General features: G+C 37.8%; 2 protein-coding genes across 4 annotated transcripts; one reads left to right on the forward strand and one right to left on the reverse strand.

The window, feature by feature from the left end:
• Positions 1–13: 13 nt before the first annotated feature.
• LOC139327710 (calmodulin-like protein 6) lies at positions 14–6,434 on the reverse strand. Its single transcript, XM_070957636.1, is given in 8 exon segments — positions 14–28; positions 875–918; positions 921–969; positions 1,100–1,133; positions 1,244–1,321; positions 3,608–3,616; positions 4,503–4,589; positions 6,397–6,434. Coding segments are annotated over 8 exon segments (354 nt in total).
• Positions 4,485–16,079, forward strand: gnb1b (guanine nucleotide binding protein (G protein), beta polypeptide 1b). 3 transcript variants are annotated; one of them, XM_070957722.1, is made up of 11 exons: positions 4,485–4,652; positions 10,062–10,166; positions 10,311–10,349; positions 10,431–10,537; positions 10,824–10,887; positions 11,977–12,139; positions 12,565–12,631; positions 12,757–12,958; positions 13,106–13,322; positions 13,410–13,525; positions 14,341–16,079. In XM_070957722.1, exons 2-10 carry the CDS (start codon positions 10,110–10,112, stop codon positions 13,514–13,516), a joined length of 1,023 nt encoding a protein of 340 aa, XP_070813823.1. In that variant the 5' UTR covers positions 4,485–4,652; positions 10,062–10,109; the 3' UTR covers positions 13,517–13,525; positions 14,341–16,079. The 3 variants fall into 3 exon arrangements, with proteins under 3 accessions (XP_070813823.1, XP_070813815.1, XP_070813832.1); XM_070957714.1 differs by having other exon boundaries at positions 4,520–4,943; XM_070957731.1 differs by lacking the exon at positions 4,485–4,652 and adding an exon at positions 5,731–5,797.
• The last annotated feature ends 790 nt before the right edge of the window (positions 16,080–16,869 follow it).

The following is a 16,869-nucleotide window of genomic DNA, read 5'->3' on the forward strand; positions in this document are numbered from 1 at the left end:
TGATGTCTCAGCTCTAATCCTCGATGACCTGAATTTAAAAGAAACAGGCAGATTAAAAAAACAAAATCACACATAGATTTTTTTTTCCTTTAATGTGAAGGATTTGTACAGTTATTCACAACTTACACAGATATGTGATAGCACACATTTCTATTTGTATATTATATAGAATCTGGAATTTGTTGAAAACTACAAGAATGACTGTTACACATGTTAACATCAGCAGCAGAAAATCCACAAGGTCTGCAGCTCATTTGCAAGGCAATCATCGTGCCCACAAATTAAATCAGTGGTAGATAGCATAATATTCCTAGAATTTCCTTATTATCTTATTATCCAATTTATTTCAATTGAAGGAAACATTTTGTAAAATCCTAGTGTAATTGAATATTTTTCAATAAACCCCCCAAATGTAAACATATACAATCCTTGTCATAAAAACCTATAACATGATAAGGATCATAACTTTTTGCCATTCAGTTTCTTAATACACAACAATCGTTGACAGGTTAAAGAGTTCAGAAGTCAATCAGAAACATTAGCCAAAAAGAACGCATAATTTTTAATGAAGGCTGCATGCATTCATAATGTTTAACATCATTTTCATTCACCTGTATACATAATATTATTATTAGTAATCAGCATCACCGTCATCAGAATGGATTTCTCTTGTTATTTAATAGTAATGACTTTTTGACCTGAGCAATTGTGACTGACTTGAATAGAAAGAAATGGACATACAGAACAGCATCACAGATTACAGTACGGTCAAAATGTACACTGTGTAACTACCTTCATTAACATTATATGTATTTTCAGCCAAATAAAACTTTTTAAGCATGATTATTGTCTGTAATTTAAAACATGAAAATACATTCATGTCGTCACAATCAATGGTTCCATCTCCATCTTTATCATCTGCTCTGCCTCTAGCTCATTAAGTGGTTCGCCTGCATTCATCAGTGCTTGCTTGGAAATTAATAGTAAATATAAAGCAAACACGGAAAGAACATGGTGACAAACCAGTGTTAACACTGAGTGAACACCAACTGGTTGGCATGTTTGTGTTTACTGATTTTTTTTATTTCATATGTTTCACCTGGATTTTAATCAAAATAATTAATTGCTTGTCACTGATTTAGCTGACAGTGCAGTGCATAGATCAAATTAAGAGCTAACGAAAATGCACTCATTCAGTGTGGAGGAACAGCTTTTCTTCTCTGGTCAGTCAAGTTATTCTTACTTGAGTGTGAGTTCAGTTTCCTGGTTCCTGGTTCTTTTGTGATACATCAGACTCAGGAAACTGTTGCAGTTAAATATCCTTTTACATGAAATGTCACAAAAATAATTAAAACACCATTATTTGTGCACTGCACAATAACTTTTGTTTATTGTTTGTACACAAAGACTGATTTATTTATATAGATATAAATAAATGCTGCACATTGGGGAAACAGTGCTCATGTGATTTTTATGCACAGTGAAATTAGATATAATTAAGTACAACAACACAGCCTTTACTACAAATATCAGCTTCTCAAAATACTTTATCATTGAAAAACATGTGGTATTTATTTCCACAACAGGTTGGTTTTAGGAAGAATAATTGTTGAGTCATATCTTAGCATTAAAGAACATCTTCCACTATCTTAAATTTATATAAGAAACAAAACATATCATCATCAAGCACTTCAAGATTTTCGTTTTTAGATAAAAACCTTCATGTGTATGCGACTGAGACTGTAACGTAGTATGGAGATTTAGAAATACAGCTATGTTTTACAGCTAGAACCGAGTCAGCATTAAATACAAGTTATTGTGAAACAAAAAAATGTAATTTCTGCAATACATGTGTGATGTCAAAATGCCTAAATAGAATTAATGCAAATTCAATTTGTTTTTCCCCCTTTCAGCTCAAAGAGAGAAGATTAGGGAAAATGGTAAATTACATCCTCCAGCATGGCAGATATAATTTAGCTAATATTTGCTAGTTATGTTTCAGAGAAACTCAGTTGACATAAAAGCTATTCTCATAATATAAAAACCAACTTAAAAGATTTCCTCCTTGAATTAGAAGAAGGCAATATGTCAGTGCTGGCTACATAATGAAGCCCCTGTTCAAGTCACATTAGTTATAGCCTTAGATTTTTTTTTTTTCTTTTTATGACTTCTGCTGTGTGTGTGTGTGTGTGTGTGTGTGTGTGTGTGTGTGTGTGTGTGTGTGTGTGTGTGTGTGTGTGTGTGTGTGTGTGTGCGCGCGCGCGCGCGCGGCACAACTATGAGTGTCTTTTTATAAAAAGCGAAGCATTAGATATGAATACACACAGTAAGCATACACACATAGTGAAACACTGACACCTAGTGATTCACGTGGTGACCTGCAGTAAAAACAGACTACTGCAATATTGGATAATGTCGTGCTTTTCTGTAATGCATTTTGGAGGGTGATCCTCTCTTAAAAGGTTGCACATGGGTTTGCTTTATAAAACCTTAATCTATCTAAATTTGTGATTAAAATCCAGACTCCATCCACAGCAAAGGGTAATTCCAAGTTTGTTTTATGATTAATTTGTCTTAACCTTATCAGAGTGAGTGGCAAACACCCATTTTACCTCCCTTCCAACACTTTAGCTAATGTGAATGGCAAACTTAAGCTCATGTGAATGGCCAGGCAATCATTCCAGACCCCACTTTAGTACTTTAATTACTTACTTGGTTCAGGTTGAACTTTAGACAGATAAAGCTTCTGCTTCCATCCTCACCTCCAAGTACAGGTCAGAGTACATGCAAGGAATTGGTTAAATGCACTGAATTTAACACCATCCTACAACATAACAACATCAAATACACCACTACCACTAGGGTTGTTCCTTTGTGATACGGTTCTCTGGTTATTCAAGCTCGGCTGAGGAGAAGCACTGTGACAACACTTACTGTAAAATGAGAGGATGTCTTAGCCTCATGATTACTACACCTCTAATGCTCTTTCCCCAGAGCTTAGAAGAGTGTGCTTCAAGACCTTTCATGGCACTTAACGGATGGACTTGCTAAATGCTCATGAGGAATATTTCGATATTGATCTCAGCTAACAAATGGTAAACAGCATTGTATTGGAAAATAACTGCTTTGATAAAGTTGTAATTAGCTAAAATGTTATTCTGAAAGTAACCAAGGTACAAAGTGCAAAAGACAAGCTAAGAAATTATGTTAAGCTATAGCAAAGATGATCCTGCTAATCAGACTGATGTGGCATTGCCATTTTTGCTTATATTTCACATGAACATAGATATTTCACATGAACATTATAGATAAGCATTGTAGAAGAGGGTGAAAACTCAAAATTACTATACTCTACATATAGTACAACTAGTAGGTAAGGTTGTTTTGTCATCTACTGTTTCCATAGTCAGGAATGAATGTCAAATCTCAGCTTTATATCAGCACAGCATGGAAGACACCACAACATTTGATTCAAGGTTTAGTGATGTGAGACGGCGTTGGATGCTGAGGATGGACGGATGGACGGATTGAGGGTAGGCTGGTCTGGGACAGATGAACAGGAGGGTGTGGTGGAGGTGCGGTCTGAAATTGTGTCACCCGAGCCTACCTTGAGCCCCTGACAGTGTTTAAGGAACATAGAGAAATGAGAGGTATACAAAGGATGAAAGAGGGATGATGGAGGAGATGCATGGAAGGATGAGATGATGAATGGGTGTGGGGAGGGATGGGTGGAGGGTGAATGGATGATGGGAGGGAAAGGTGGGTGGCTTGAGAAAACTAAAACCAACAGAGGAGGAGTGGTTAACCAAGTGTAAAGAAAGTGACTAGAGGTGTGATTCTCACTATTTGTGATTTAATTTTAAATGAGTGTGTCTGTGTATGATGACTGCTTTGTGTGGCTGAACTGTCTTCTAATGTTGAGACAATTGCATGTCTGTCCAGCAAATTATTTCACAAATAAGAACGAGCTTACTGTGCTACAGATGGATCCTTTTTGATCAGTGATGCTTCAGGGAAATTGACATATTAACTGCTTCCTATAACTGCTCCACTAAGGGACTATTAGAAGGATTATTGGTTCTGAACTCCAATGAGAGGTGCTTTTGAAAGAGTTAAAGGGATATCTGAAATTATATCAGAACAGACATCATATTTCTGAGTCTATGTACCTCTGTAGGCTGCCTGAAACACACATGAACATATATTATAACACACTCTTTCCTAATTAACTAAGTCAGACTGTAGTGTTGACACTACTGTTATTAGGCAGCTACAGAGAGCCCTGCTGAAATCACGGATACCACTTCCTACTTTAGGAGCCAAGTTGGGGCCCGACTAACACTGACTCATTTCAAATAGAATGGATGCAGGGGGGGACACAAACGAACACCCTCTTTTCTTTCAGTCCAGGTCCAAGAAGTGTTAAATACTGCTCCAAGTGACTGATAACGCTGCCATCTCCAGCTGTAGTTAGATAAAACACCAATCGAACGTTTTCTAACCATCGCTGCTGCAGCGTGGGGTTTCCCAGCGCTGACTGCAGGGTTACCGCGCCCATCTCGTCGTTCGATGGCCGGACGAGAGTGTTACTACGGAAAGGGCAGATGTTAAGCTTGGCAAAAGGAAGACAGTAGGCTGTCTTGTTGAATGAGGTATAGTGACTTTAAAGATTAGCATTTTTGTCTGCCTGGGCAGTTTCTTCAGTACGAGGCTAGTGGGTGTGATTCCCCCCCCCTCCCCTCTCCGGTTGGTTGACTGAGGTTGTCAAGCTCCCTAGCCGTAGCCTGCGTTCGGGAAGGGCTGCTCCTCGGAAAACTAACGCTAGCTGGCTAGCTAGTTACTAAGCTAGCGTTGTGGTGTTCGTTGATGCGTGGATCGGAGGTGTTCGCCGTTTTGTTTTCCAGTCAATGCCAAAACGCAAAAACAAACGCAAATTGAATCAGGTAAGGTGAAATAAAAAGATTATTATGCTGCTTCTACATCTTTCATAGTAACTGTTAATATCATTAGCCGATGAATTGTGGCGGAATTGAACTGTCCGGGGGTGGGGTAGCGATAGCTAGCTTTCTAGCTATTTAGTTAGCTGCGGATAGCTAACGTTAAGTTGGCTATTTTATCACAAGCAAATACAAGTAGCAAAGGTACAACATTGTCTGCAGTGGTGGTTCCTGGCACTCAGTATTTGCTGTGGATGAGCAGATTACTATTAAACTTGTCTCCACGTAATGGTTCATGCATTCAGTCAATTGAAATAGGTTAACCACTGTTAATGTTAGCGAAAGCCTCTGGCTGGCGTTGAAGTAATGTTAATGTTGGCCAGTAAGGCTTAATGTCAGTGATGGCCCAGCGGAGGTGCCTGCTGGCCTAAAATACAGTACTTAAAGAACTAGGGAGTAAATAGCCAAATATATGCTGTAGACAGCCGTGATGATAATGTCATCTCTTTCAGTATATCAGTTAATGCTGGTTGCTTTGTACTCGAAACGTTTCATGTAAAGATGTTGCTGTCAGTTGATGATGACACACTGGGTTGGGCTGAAACAATAAACGTCCCGTAAACAAATTACCAGCAAATATTGATTAGTGGCGATAGCAGAGCAGCCAGCACGATCAGTCAACTTGAAAATTGCACACAATTTATGTAAAAATAGAGATCAGCTACACTCTACTAACGTGAGTTATCGTAACCGCGTTAACACCCTGTTTTTTTTTTTCTTTACAAGCCGAACTACTAAGTTAGCACATTGCTGCCTTCCTGCAACGAAACGCCCGCACCGGTGCAACGCCTTTAACTTCGGTTGGTAACGTTAGTTACTTATCACCAGTTAGCTAATTGGCAGTAACACAGCGATGAATGATAGATGGTCATCTGCTTTATGAAAAATCACCCGCATCTGTTATTGCTTTTCTTGCTTGCTGAAGTCAAACAGGCCATTGCCGCCCGACCTTGCAGTTTTTACAGGCTTATGTCTACTAAACCAAATAAATATACTGATTGGTCGTAATCAAATCAAGTGTCCACTGTTGGGTTTAACGAGATTGTTCGTATGTAAGTAAGTGGATTTCTGGAGGCCAAGCAGACACCGAGTTTGAAGGTTTACCCACTATGTTGGCTTAAAGGCTAACTACATAGCAGTCCATGTAATTGCGGAAGAGCTGCCTAGTCTACCCTTAAGTGGCTGTGGTTAGGTTTTTTGCATTAGAAGCTACTCGCTGTTTGCTTTATCGTCGTGAAATTCAGCTGGTCTTCGGTTAGATCGACCAGCTTCTCTACCGGACGTTGTTGAATTGCTAGTGAAATTGTTGCTAATGAAGTGACTGAGTACAGTGCTTTTCTTCAGTAGTAGCTCTGCCCTGCCTGCAGGCCTACACTGTCAAGCCTGCTAGCAAGCTAACTAGCGGACAGCAGTCTGCAAGATGGCGTTTAGCTGCATCTTCTCAGATTTCCATCAGTGCAAGTCGTATTATCATCAAACCGTGCAGCGTTCAGTAAATGTAAAATTTCAATTCGACTTCGTCTGATACTAACAGTATAAAACCTCAGTATTTCGCCACATTATGTTGCTGAATTGCAACAAAATTTCTCCTGAAATGAGTGTAGAGCCTCTGTGGCCCAACCTTACAAAACTGTTAGAATAACAAACTGAGTAAAACAGCTATCCGGCAGCCATTCAAATGCTATGCAAAATATTCTACTGGTGTAGGCAAATCACAGTACTGCACACAATGACTAAGTCAACTATCTGTACACTGCATACAGTGTTGGAAACCTGTGCACAGCCATCACTTTGAAAATATGCATGTTAGGTATGCTTATTCTATAGATTTGTATGCTTGTGTATTATATCATTATTCAGTTACATTTCTATGAAGTGTGCTAGTTGTGTATGTAATTCTTGGTTTAGTAAAGCAAGAGTGGCGTTAATTGTACAGTATCTGGTCAAACTGGACAAGTGGAGGAGAGAGACTGTATTAGGCTTGTGATTTCACTGGCGGCATGAAAATCTAGCCACTTGCTTTAAGCATGTTGTGTGTAAAAGAATTAAGATTAAACTCATCCTTTTATGATTGGGAAAACATATTTCTGATGCTTGGGCTGGCTTTGCCAGCTGTTTATGTTAGTGGACATGGATAGGATTAGAGACTCATTGACTGAGGATTTTAGCTTTTAGGATTATAGAGTTGCTCAGTGATATTGCTGTTTATGGCCTTTTCTGTGATCCAGCTTTAGACCTGTGAAACATTGCATTATCAACATTTAACAGTGCAGATAAGCTGGTTTGTCCTTAAAGAAGAGATTTATACCACTGCACAGAGAGATCCTTTTTTTTTATAGTTATAACTGGAAATGGAGGAGACACCTTTTGAAAGTAGGAGGCACAGACTGGCCTTAAGGGACCCAAGAACAGCTAGTGAGCTACAACTCCAGGCTGTTTGCCACTGCTCATTGTTTATCATGCAGTCAGCTGACCCTGATCAGGCGCTTGGAAAGGAGAAGTGATGAGGGAGAGGAACACATTAACTGTAAGCATCCACAGCGGTCAATAGGAAATAGCATTTCTTGATGTGTAATATTTAAATCTCGATAAAATGACTTAAGGCTATCCCACTATTTGATTTACCAACATTGCAATTTTAGGGGTTGGTATAAAAATAGTCAAGAATGAAAATCAATTGCATCTTGTAGTTATTTGACTGAGGACAAAGTGTTGTTAGAATTTAATATAGCACTAAAAAGTTTTTTCTAATTAATAACTACTCAAGGAGTTCGCAATTTAGCTGTGATAGAAACCTGTCAGGTTGATTCAAAAGCCTGTGATTTATTTAATCAAACCCACAGCTGAAAGCTAAATAATGACTTTGGAATTCAATTTTGGTAGCATTATTAAACACAGACAGACCTATAAACATGTCCATATACACAAACCCAAATGAAAGACATTTTAGATGTTGGCTTTTTTGACTGTGCATGGCTAAATACATGTTAGTACATTAATTATACTAAGTGCAGACACAGAAAACACACAAGATCTTTATCATATACTACTGGCCATTGGTAAACTTCATTGTGTAAAAATACAATTCAGCACAAGTACAATTGCAAGATGAGTACAATTTGAGAAAAGTTGAGAATATTCCTTTGAAATATCAACTGTATTTTCAAGGTGAGGATGGCATTCTGCTGTCACCTCGATGATACTGCATAATAATTACATTCCATGACACGTTTATTTGTGGATTAATAAGTGTAAGAGGATAACCTGTGTTAAAAAGGTCAACCAACCAGAGGAGCTAAAGGATAACATGGTCAGGTAGAGAAGATTTTCAGTCTTGTCCTGAAACCTCCAGTGGCATAGGCCTACTGACTGAAATACACCAGGTAAGGTAACTGGGAAAACTGAACAGTGCATTGCTATTCACATTCTGTGTTAAATCTGAATTAGATTTTAGCAGTCTCTAGTCAGAGTTCATCAGATGTGCTAATGATTTTTTTCCCTCCTTCATTGTAATGTTACACTATGAGCTATTTCATGTGTTATGCAAACATCTGTTATATGTATTTTTCCACCGTACAAAGGGGGAATTCATCAAAATTGATGTTTCTGTGTTTAAATATCGCAATCTCAAGTAAAATATCTCTGCAAAGTTGCCTTTTGAACATCATTTTTTAGAAGTTAACTTGTACCATAACCCTGAATGTGTAGAAAATCTTAACTGATGTTGCTCAGAGTTGTGGCTTTTCTTGTTTGCTAGCCAGTTTTCAGTATGACCTGTTTGATTTTGTACAACAAAAAAAGAGAATCTGTACCACTTTAAATGCTCATACACACATTGAGAATATTTTTAAAATTTTGTTTCCAAATGCTCTGTTTGACGTGCTTAAATAATTAATTTCATGGAGCTGAGCACAAGGGTATCCACTTTGCAGGATAAATTTTGTTTCCAAATGTCCTGTTTGACACACTTAAATAATTAATTTCATGGAGCTGAGCACAGGGGTATCCACTTTGCAGGATAACTGCAGTTGATTATTGATCAGTGACTATTTCACAAACTAATAATCCAACTATTGCAAGTTGCTTTGGATAAAAGCAGCAGATGAATTAACAGGCAGTGTATTAATTAAGATGCTCACAACTGTTGCTTGCAGTCATGTTGTAAACTGCTTTTCATTGTTTCAAATAAGTAGACTTGGACTATGCATGTGTCATTTAACAGTTGGATTGCGTATGTGACAGTATGCTGCAGAAATTGGTGGATATAAAATCCTCAGCAGTGTAACCAAAAATGAAATACTGGATTCATTTGCAGTCTTATTCCAAATTTTGCCTTTAGATTGGATTAAGGTAGTTTTGTCCAGTGATTGTCTTTATACTTAAAATACTACTACATAATACAGTTGTCTTGCACAGGAGGCGCCATTGAGGTATTCCCCCCCCCCCCCCCCCCCCCCCCCAAAAAAAAAAAACCTCCTCAAATACCTTGAAAAAATGCATCCATTGATAAACTCAATTCAAATTGATAAATGAGACTTGGTGTAGTTCAAGATATGATGATTATATTTGGAGCATACTATTTGGATTGTGCCATGAGTTTTTAAAATACATTTTATTAGATGAACTTTGAGAGTGCCTTGAGGCTCTGTATTAATATAAGTGGCTTATTGATCACTAAATTTCTTAGTATCCCAGGGATTGAGGTCAACAGGATAATGACTGCTTTTCGGATCACTGGAAAGTCATGCCTTAACAGGATTTGTCCTCTCAATCTAAATTGTGTGTCAGGATTATGTTGGCGACATTGAGGTGGGGAAGTAAGGTTGAACCATGAACTGTACATAACATATAATTATAGGTAAGCAATTCAGTTGATTGAAAAGTTGATAACTGACAGTGAGCTTGCCAAATGTCCTCTTCTACCATTCTGCTTTTCAGAGATTTGATTTCGTCTGAGCTAGGCTCACTGAGCACTCTTTACTTACTTTAGAAAATATTACCTTGAATTGAACAGGAGGAAGATTTGTATGACTGATTAAAGTGCATCTCTTTATTCCTTTTTAGATCAACAAGTTCACCGGTAGCTGGAGTAAAAAGCAAAAGTAGAATAAAATGAGTGAACTGGACCAGTTACGCCAAGAGGCAGAGCAGCTTAAGAATCAGATCAGAGTGAGTAACAAACATGTTTTAGAACTCTTCTTTTATATGCCATACCATCAATTATCACTAAAAATTAGTCCAAGGTAAACATGTACAACAGATGGATGTGATATGAAGAGATCCTTCCCTAAAGATTGGACTTGCTCTTTTCAGGATGCCAGGAAAGCATGCGCAGATGCCACACTGTCACAGGTAACATATCACACTCTGATATTTCTATTAGCCTGAAAGGTATTTGGTCTGAAATTAACCAGAGTACTTATTGTTTTGCAGATCACAGCTAATATCGACCCCGTCGGCCGAATCCAGATGCGTACAAGACGAACGCTGCGGGGTCACTTGGCTAAAATCTATGCCATGCATTGGGGAACAGATTCCAGGTAGGCTCACTGTCAGAGTTTCTGACTTATGGTACTGTACATAGGGACATTTTATGTTGTTGCATCCTGTTCTCACTTCATGTCAAATGTTGAGCATAGTGCAAAAATTAGACATTGTAACATAGTGTGAGAGTTATTACATTGATGCAGTTAATATATATCAGGAGACATCTTTTTCCTGCAGTCTCTTCTCCTCAGTTTTTGTCTTATAATTTTAGGTAAAAATAGATCTTGTGTGACAACTCCAGTTGTGGTGGTTTTTATATCGCTGTTGTCATTTGTGTAGGCTCTTGGTCAGTGCCTCTCAAGATGGCAAACTCATCATTTGGGACAGCTATACCACAAATAAGGTAAGTTATGTTTTTTTGACAGTGATTAATGAAGTAATGGAATGGATCTGTGTCAACTCATTGGAAAACAAAGTAATAACAGTGGCACTTTAGTCAGATGAAGGCGTGTCAGTGTTGCCGTCTACATGCAAATAAAGTAATAGCTGTTACGTTTTTAAACTTTGAAGCAGCTTTTTTCATATTATCCTGCAGCTCTGTATTTTGCGCCAAGCACCTATTCTTGTGGAATAGGTAATAGTAACATTATACCAGAATTTTGAGGGAGGGGAAACTAAGTATGCCCATACTGCATTCATTTGGAATAGCTCAGAAGGGTTGCAGATCAGCTGAGAGAGAGGCTCTTGCTTTGGGGCTGATGCATCTGGTGTGCAGTTAGTGGGATGGGAGGAACTGGTGAGTAGTTTGTGTGCATAATAGGCAATTTGGCCCTTGACCACTGAAAGAATATTTCAAAGGGAGAATTATTGTCTGTAAAGGTCTAGTGTGTTGAAGCTTTTGTCGTGACACTGAAAAACATTTACATTGAGCGAGATTCAGCGGGAAATAAATCCAACAGGGATTTAAAAGATTAAAGGGTCATTCCTCCAGTGTATCTCTAGACCTACTGAGTAGATTGCAGGTCAGATTTAGGTCAGACTTAAACATGGGATACTTTAATTCCTCTAGAGGCTCATATTAGAAACACTGCCTTTGTTAAATTAACATTATGCTGTGTCTGAGTGCCAGGACGTGGCAGCTTAGTTACTGATATATGACTGTTTAGTTTGAGTTTCAAATTGATAAGACTAACACCCACAGGTGAGGCTACCATATTGTGCATTATCATCTTATAATGGCATCCTGGTATTAAAGGAGTTCCATAGTGCTAAAATAGGCTGTCAAAACTCATCTTGCATATTTGCTAATGAATGACTTTTTTACTTTTTAGAAACCTTTACTGTCTAAAAAAATATGTCTGAATCCTTTTTTTTTTTTACTTAGCAGACACGTACAAGATATATTTAATTTTTTTTCTTTATTTTTCTTTGACAAAAATTGACTTTAAATTAAACCAACACATTTGCGTGTGTGTGGTCATTCTTGTTGTAGGTTCATGCCATTCCACTTCGATCTTCCTGGGTCATGACTTGCGCATATGCACCTTCCGGAAACTACGTGGCCTGTGGTGGCTTAGACAACATCTGCTCCATTTACAACCTGAAAACACGTGAGGGGAATGTACGCGTGAGCCGCGAGCTCGCTGGACATACAGGTATACGATCTGCTCCTCATTTTTTCCATCTGTCAACAGTGTATGAAGCATTACAGTGAAAGCAAATTACAGGAGATTGGTTCAGGTTATCACTTAATTGTCAACTAAAATGGATTATAAAACTAGAATCTAATTCTGCGTGCTTTAACCTCTGAAATTCCCAGCAGCTAAAAGTAACATGGACTTAGGAAATACAGAACTACTCAGGCAACACTTGTTGAATTAGACACAAGGAGGTACTTTGAAATCAGTTAATATCGATGTCCGTAATTTCCAGACTGGTCAGAAATCTGAGAGCATTCTGATGATGTGTATTTGTGCAAACATGGGAGTTGAATATACACTGCTAGTTTTTTTCCTCTACTGATTGTTGTACATCTATAATCATCTATTAATAACTCCTCTATCGATTCTTTGAATGTCAGGATACCTATCCTGTTGTCGCTTTCTTGATGACAACCAGATTGTTACAAGCTCTGGAGATACCACTTGGTAAGTGAAAGGATTGCCTACATTGAGTCGCTGTACTGTGTTATCAAGTTAGATTTTTTTTATGTAAAAACTAGGCTGTTGTACAAATACCAAATGGTATCTTAATTGTGTATTTTATTTCATAGTGCACTTTGGGACATTGAGACTGGCCAGCAGACAACCACGTTTGCTGGACACACAGGTGATGTCATGAGCCTGTCCTTGGCCCCTGATTCACGGTTATTCGTCTCCGGTGCTTGTGATGCCTCCGCTAAACTCTGGGATGTTCGAGAGGGCATGTGCAGACAGACATTCACCGGCCATGAATCTGACATCAATGCCATCTGTGTAAGTGTTTTAAACTCTACTGCAGCATTTTTTTTTTTGGATATGTGTTAAAATTTTTATTTTAATGGCTGTTCATATAGATAGACTTTTTGTTTTTTCACATATTCCTCTGTTGTGCATTAATGAGTTCTCATTTTGGATTTGTAGTTCTTCCCTAATGGCAATGCCTTTGCCACGGGCTCCGATGATGCCACCTGCCGGCTGTTTGATCTGCGCGCTGATCAGGAATTAATGATCTACTCTCACGACAATATCATCTGTGGCATCACCTCCGTTGCATTCTCAAAGAGTGGCCGTCTTCTTCTGGCCGGATATGATGACTTCAACTGTAACGTGTGGGACACACTAAAAGCCGACCGTGCTGGTATGTAGTTGAAGTATGATCTCAACTAGCAGTAATGCTTCCTGCGTGAAAAACACAATTTACTAAATTAGGCTTGTATTTTTCCAGGTGTGTTGGCTGGACATGACAACCGTGTTAGCTGCCTGGGAGTTACTGATGATGGCATGGCAGTTGCAACGGGATCCTGGGACAGTTTTCTGAAGATCTGGAATTGAAGCCTGAAGGTTTTCTGTTTTGTTTTGTTTTGTTTTTTTTGTTTTTTTCTTTTTTTTTTTAATTGTTTCACATTTTCTTACGTTTGTACCTAAAGCTATTCCCTGTAAAGTCCTAGTCCTAAACCTGTAGTTGCACGTTTGTTGAAGCCTCATCTTTTGTTTGGCTGGAGTGGAAGTTGATGCGTGGGTTCAGTGAATTGTCTCTGTTAGTCTTTTGCTGGGCTGCATATTTGAGACACCCATTAGCTTCAACGGATCTTGACATTCCCTTTGACTTGCGTGATCAACAAAACATTCTTGCCCCCTACGTTTTCAGTAAACTGCGATGGTTTCTGGCATTTGTTTAGGCTTAATTTTGTTTCATATAAGACATGCTGCATGGAGAAACAAACCCAACTGGTGGAGGAGCATCTGACCAATTAGTGCACCTCAAGTAGACAGTTCAACCACTTACAGTGATCTCAAACTTAACACATAACTGTACTTTTAAGAAAGACGAAGATTGTTGCTGCTGTAGACATTTATGGTTTTAACAGTGACTTGAGGGTTAACATATTGACATTTTTTCATGACGCTGAATTCTTAGGAAAAATAAAATTGATGTCATAGATTTGACAGGCTGCCCCACAGGTGAGCTTGCTCTGCTCAGGTTGTAGGTGTACGTTTAATGAACACAAGCAGCCTCCGGCAGTCTGTGCGATAGCTTTTGTTAGATCTCTGCCCACTCGGTCTTGAAATGACACTTGGCGGAAGGTTAATGAGCTAAAATTGTAGATCAGGTTAGATTAGTTAAATTCTAAATTTCATTTGTCTTTGTTTCCCAGATGTTCATTTAACTCCAAAGTTGACTGGAAGACCATTACAACTTCAGAATGTTCACAGCATCTTCTTCAACACTGTTTAAACTGACTTGGACACCACAAAAACGAAGGGAAACCAATGCCTTTCCTACACAAAGAAGAGCACAATTGTTTATCACCTAGTTAAGAAAGGATCTCCTGTGGTATCAAATCAGAAACTTGTGCATTCCTTCTTGGACCATTTTATGTTACCTTGAAAGAGAAAACAACACTATCATCCCATGCAAATGTGTGCGTCTTGAAAGCAAATGTTGGAGTGTAATTGTACAAATTATTTAACTTTTTTTTTCTTTTTTTTTTTCTTTTTTTAAAGAATTCTATTCTGATGGTTTGTTATTCTTGATGGCTTTTCTTTTTGTCATATTTCTTTAGTGGTTTTAGATATGTTTGAATTACAGCTTGTCTTTCTAATCCAGTTAAATCATATAAGACAGATGAGAGAAAACATGCAGCAAGTAATGCAAGTAAAAGCTTGGATCATATTACACGAGCAGCTTTCAAAATGTCCATGATGTATTTATATACTAGCTGTTTTTGTTTCATCACAGCCTTTTGCACATGAAGAAGCTTTGCCTCTCAACTAATACTATGTTAACTAACCAAGCACATGCTATAAGTTATGAATGCTCATTCCAGTACAAAAGGAGTTATTACGAGTAACTTATACAGTTAACCCCCTTAATTCTTGTACATGCCTTTGACTTTGGGTGGGACGGGGTGGGGTAGCAAGGTAGGTGCTGAGATAATCGGGGCATGGCTGGATTTTATTATATGGATGGGGGATTGTGTTTAGTATCCACTTTGAGTAAAACACCTCACCTGACTAAATAGACACTTCCTTTGCTTGGGACTGCAGTTGCAACTCTGTGAATGAAATGTACAAATCAATGTCTGAAAATAATGGTCTGATGTTTTAAGTTAAGACATTTAATTTTGTCTGCCATGAGTTAATTTAGATGTGCATGCTGTAGACTTGCTTTCAATGGTGCAAAATCCTAGATTTTTTTTTTGTTTTTTTCTTTTTTTTGGTTTGTTTCTCAAAGGAGAGTAACCTATTGATTGATCTTAATAGAAGCCAATTTTTTTTGGCTCCAACTCTGCATACATCATTGTACTAATACTGGTAACGCTATGCACCAGAGTGAGCAAGAATGGAGGAAGACTTAATATTGATTGCATACTTAGTGTAAATTATGCTTACCAGTTCTATTGATGCCAATTTTTGTAATAATTATAACAATCATTGTGAGAATTCTATCCTTGACAAGTCCTTTTCTCTCCTTCAAATCTTCACATTCAATGGAACAAAAACGTCCTCACATACTGTCCATACTAAAACTTTTGTACATTTTTTTTTCTTGGTCTTAAATTGAAAATCGGAGCATCTGAATGACAACATTTCACTGTATACAGAAGCACTTTTGTTAAAGTTGAGACATATTTTCACTTTTCTTTTTTCTGCGATGATGTACAATAAATGTGATGTATTCGTGTGTGGCCACAAGTGAAAATGCAATTCAACTGAGATGGATTCCCTTTTCTCTTTCCATTAATATTATAGAGCTCTGCACCCTTATGTACCTTTTCACTTTTTGTATTTCATTTCAGTCTGTTGGTGTTACATGGTGAGCTGGATGCAAGATAGATACTGTACTAAATTGTACTGTTATTGATTGAAAAATGTAATAAAAAGCTGTTTGAGATCTCTTTTTGTCGAGTTGAATCTAAAAGCAAATTTAAATTTAATATTTCTCCACTTTGGGATCAGTAACTGAGTAGTTTTGAGACCAAATTTAAAAGTAAAAAAAACACTAAGTATGCAGTTAGCTTTACTTATTTCAGATTGAATGATTGTTTCTGGGCTTCCTTTGTTTTTAAGACCATTAAGTGTTAATGCTCAACACCAGACTACATTAGCTACGTGTTAATGAACTGCAGTTCGCTAGTGTCACTCTTCTACCATATACTTTTACCTCAAGGTATCTTTGTCAGACAAACCAGCACTGTGAAATACTGCAGTTATGGAGGGCAGATACTTGTTCATATCTTTAAATCAAAAATAAAACTTATGTCGATGTTGTGTTCTGTTACGAACTTATGTTATGCTATTTCATACTAACTGTATTATACTAGATTATATGTGAAGGGGTGTATTTGCATTTAAACTTTTTTTTTTTTTTAAATATACAATTAATGTTGTTGTATGGCATTACAACACGCTATGTCAGTGTTTACCTGACAGTGTTTCTCAGTTATTGTTACGCACTGAAACGTAGGTTTTTTATTATTATTAGACCGAACGAACCCCAGAGAGGCTGATTCAACAATCGATGTTTATTTACATGCGCCGGACAATCGCGATGCTATTGACTAAAACGCTGTGATACAGCGTTTATCAGACAAGCCACTCTCTGATTTTAAGTTAGATCCTTCTGATCAAAAAAATGAAACTGAGAAATTTCGCTTCATCGAGTGTAAGTTCAACATATATTT

This window comes from Chaetodon trifascialis, chromosome 3 (genome assembly GCF_039877785.1).
Source record: "Chaetodon trifascialis isolate fChaTrf1 chromosome 3, fChaTrf1.hap1, whole genome shotgun sequence".
In the NCBI taxonomy this organism is placed as follows: domain Eukaryota; kingdom Metazoa; phylum Chordata; class Actinopteri; order Chaetodontiformes; family Chaetodontidae; genus Chaetodon; species Chaetodon trifascialis.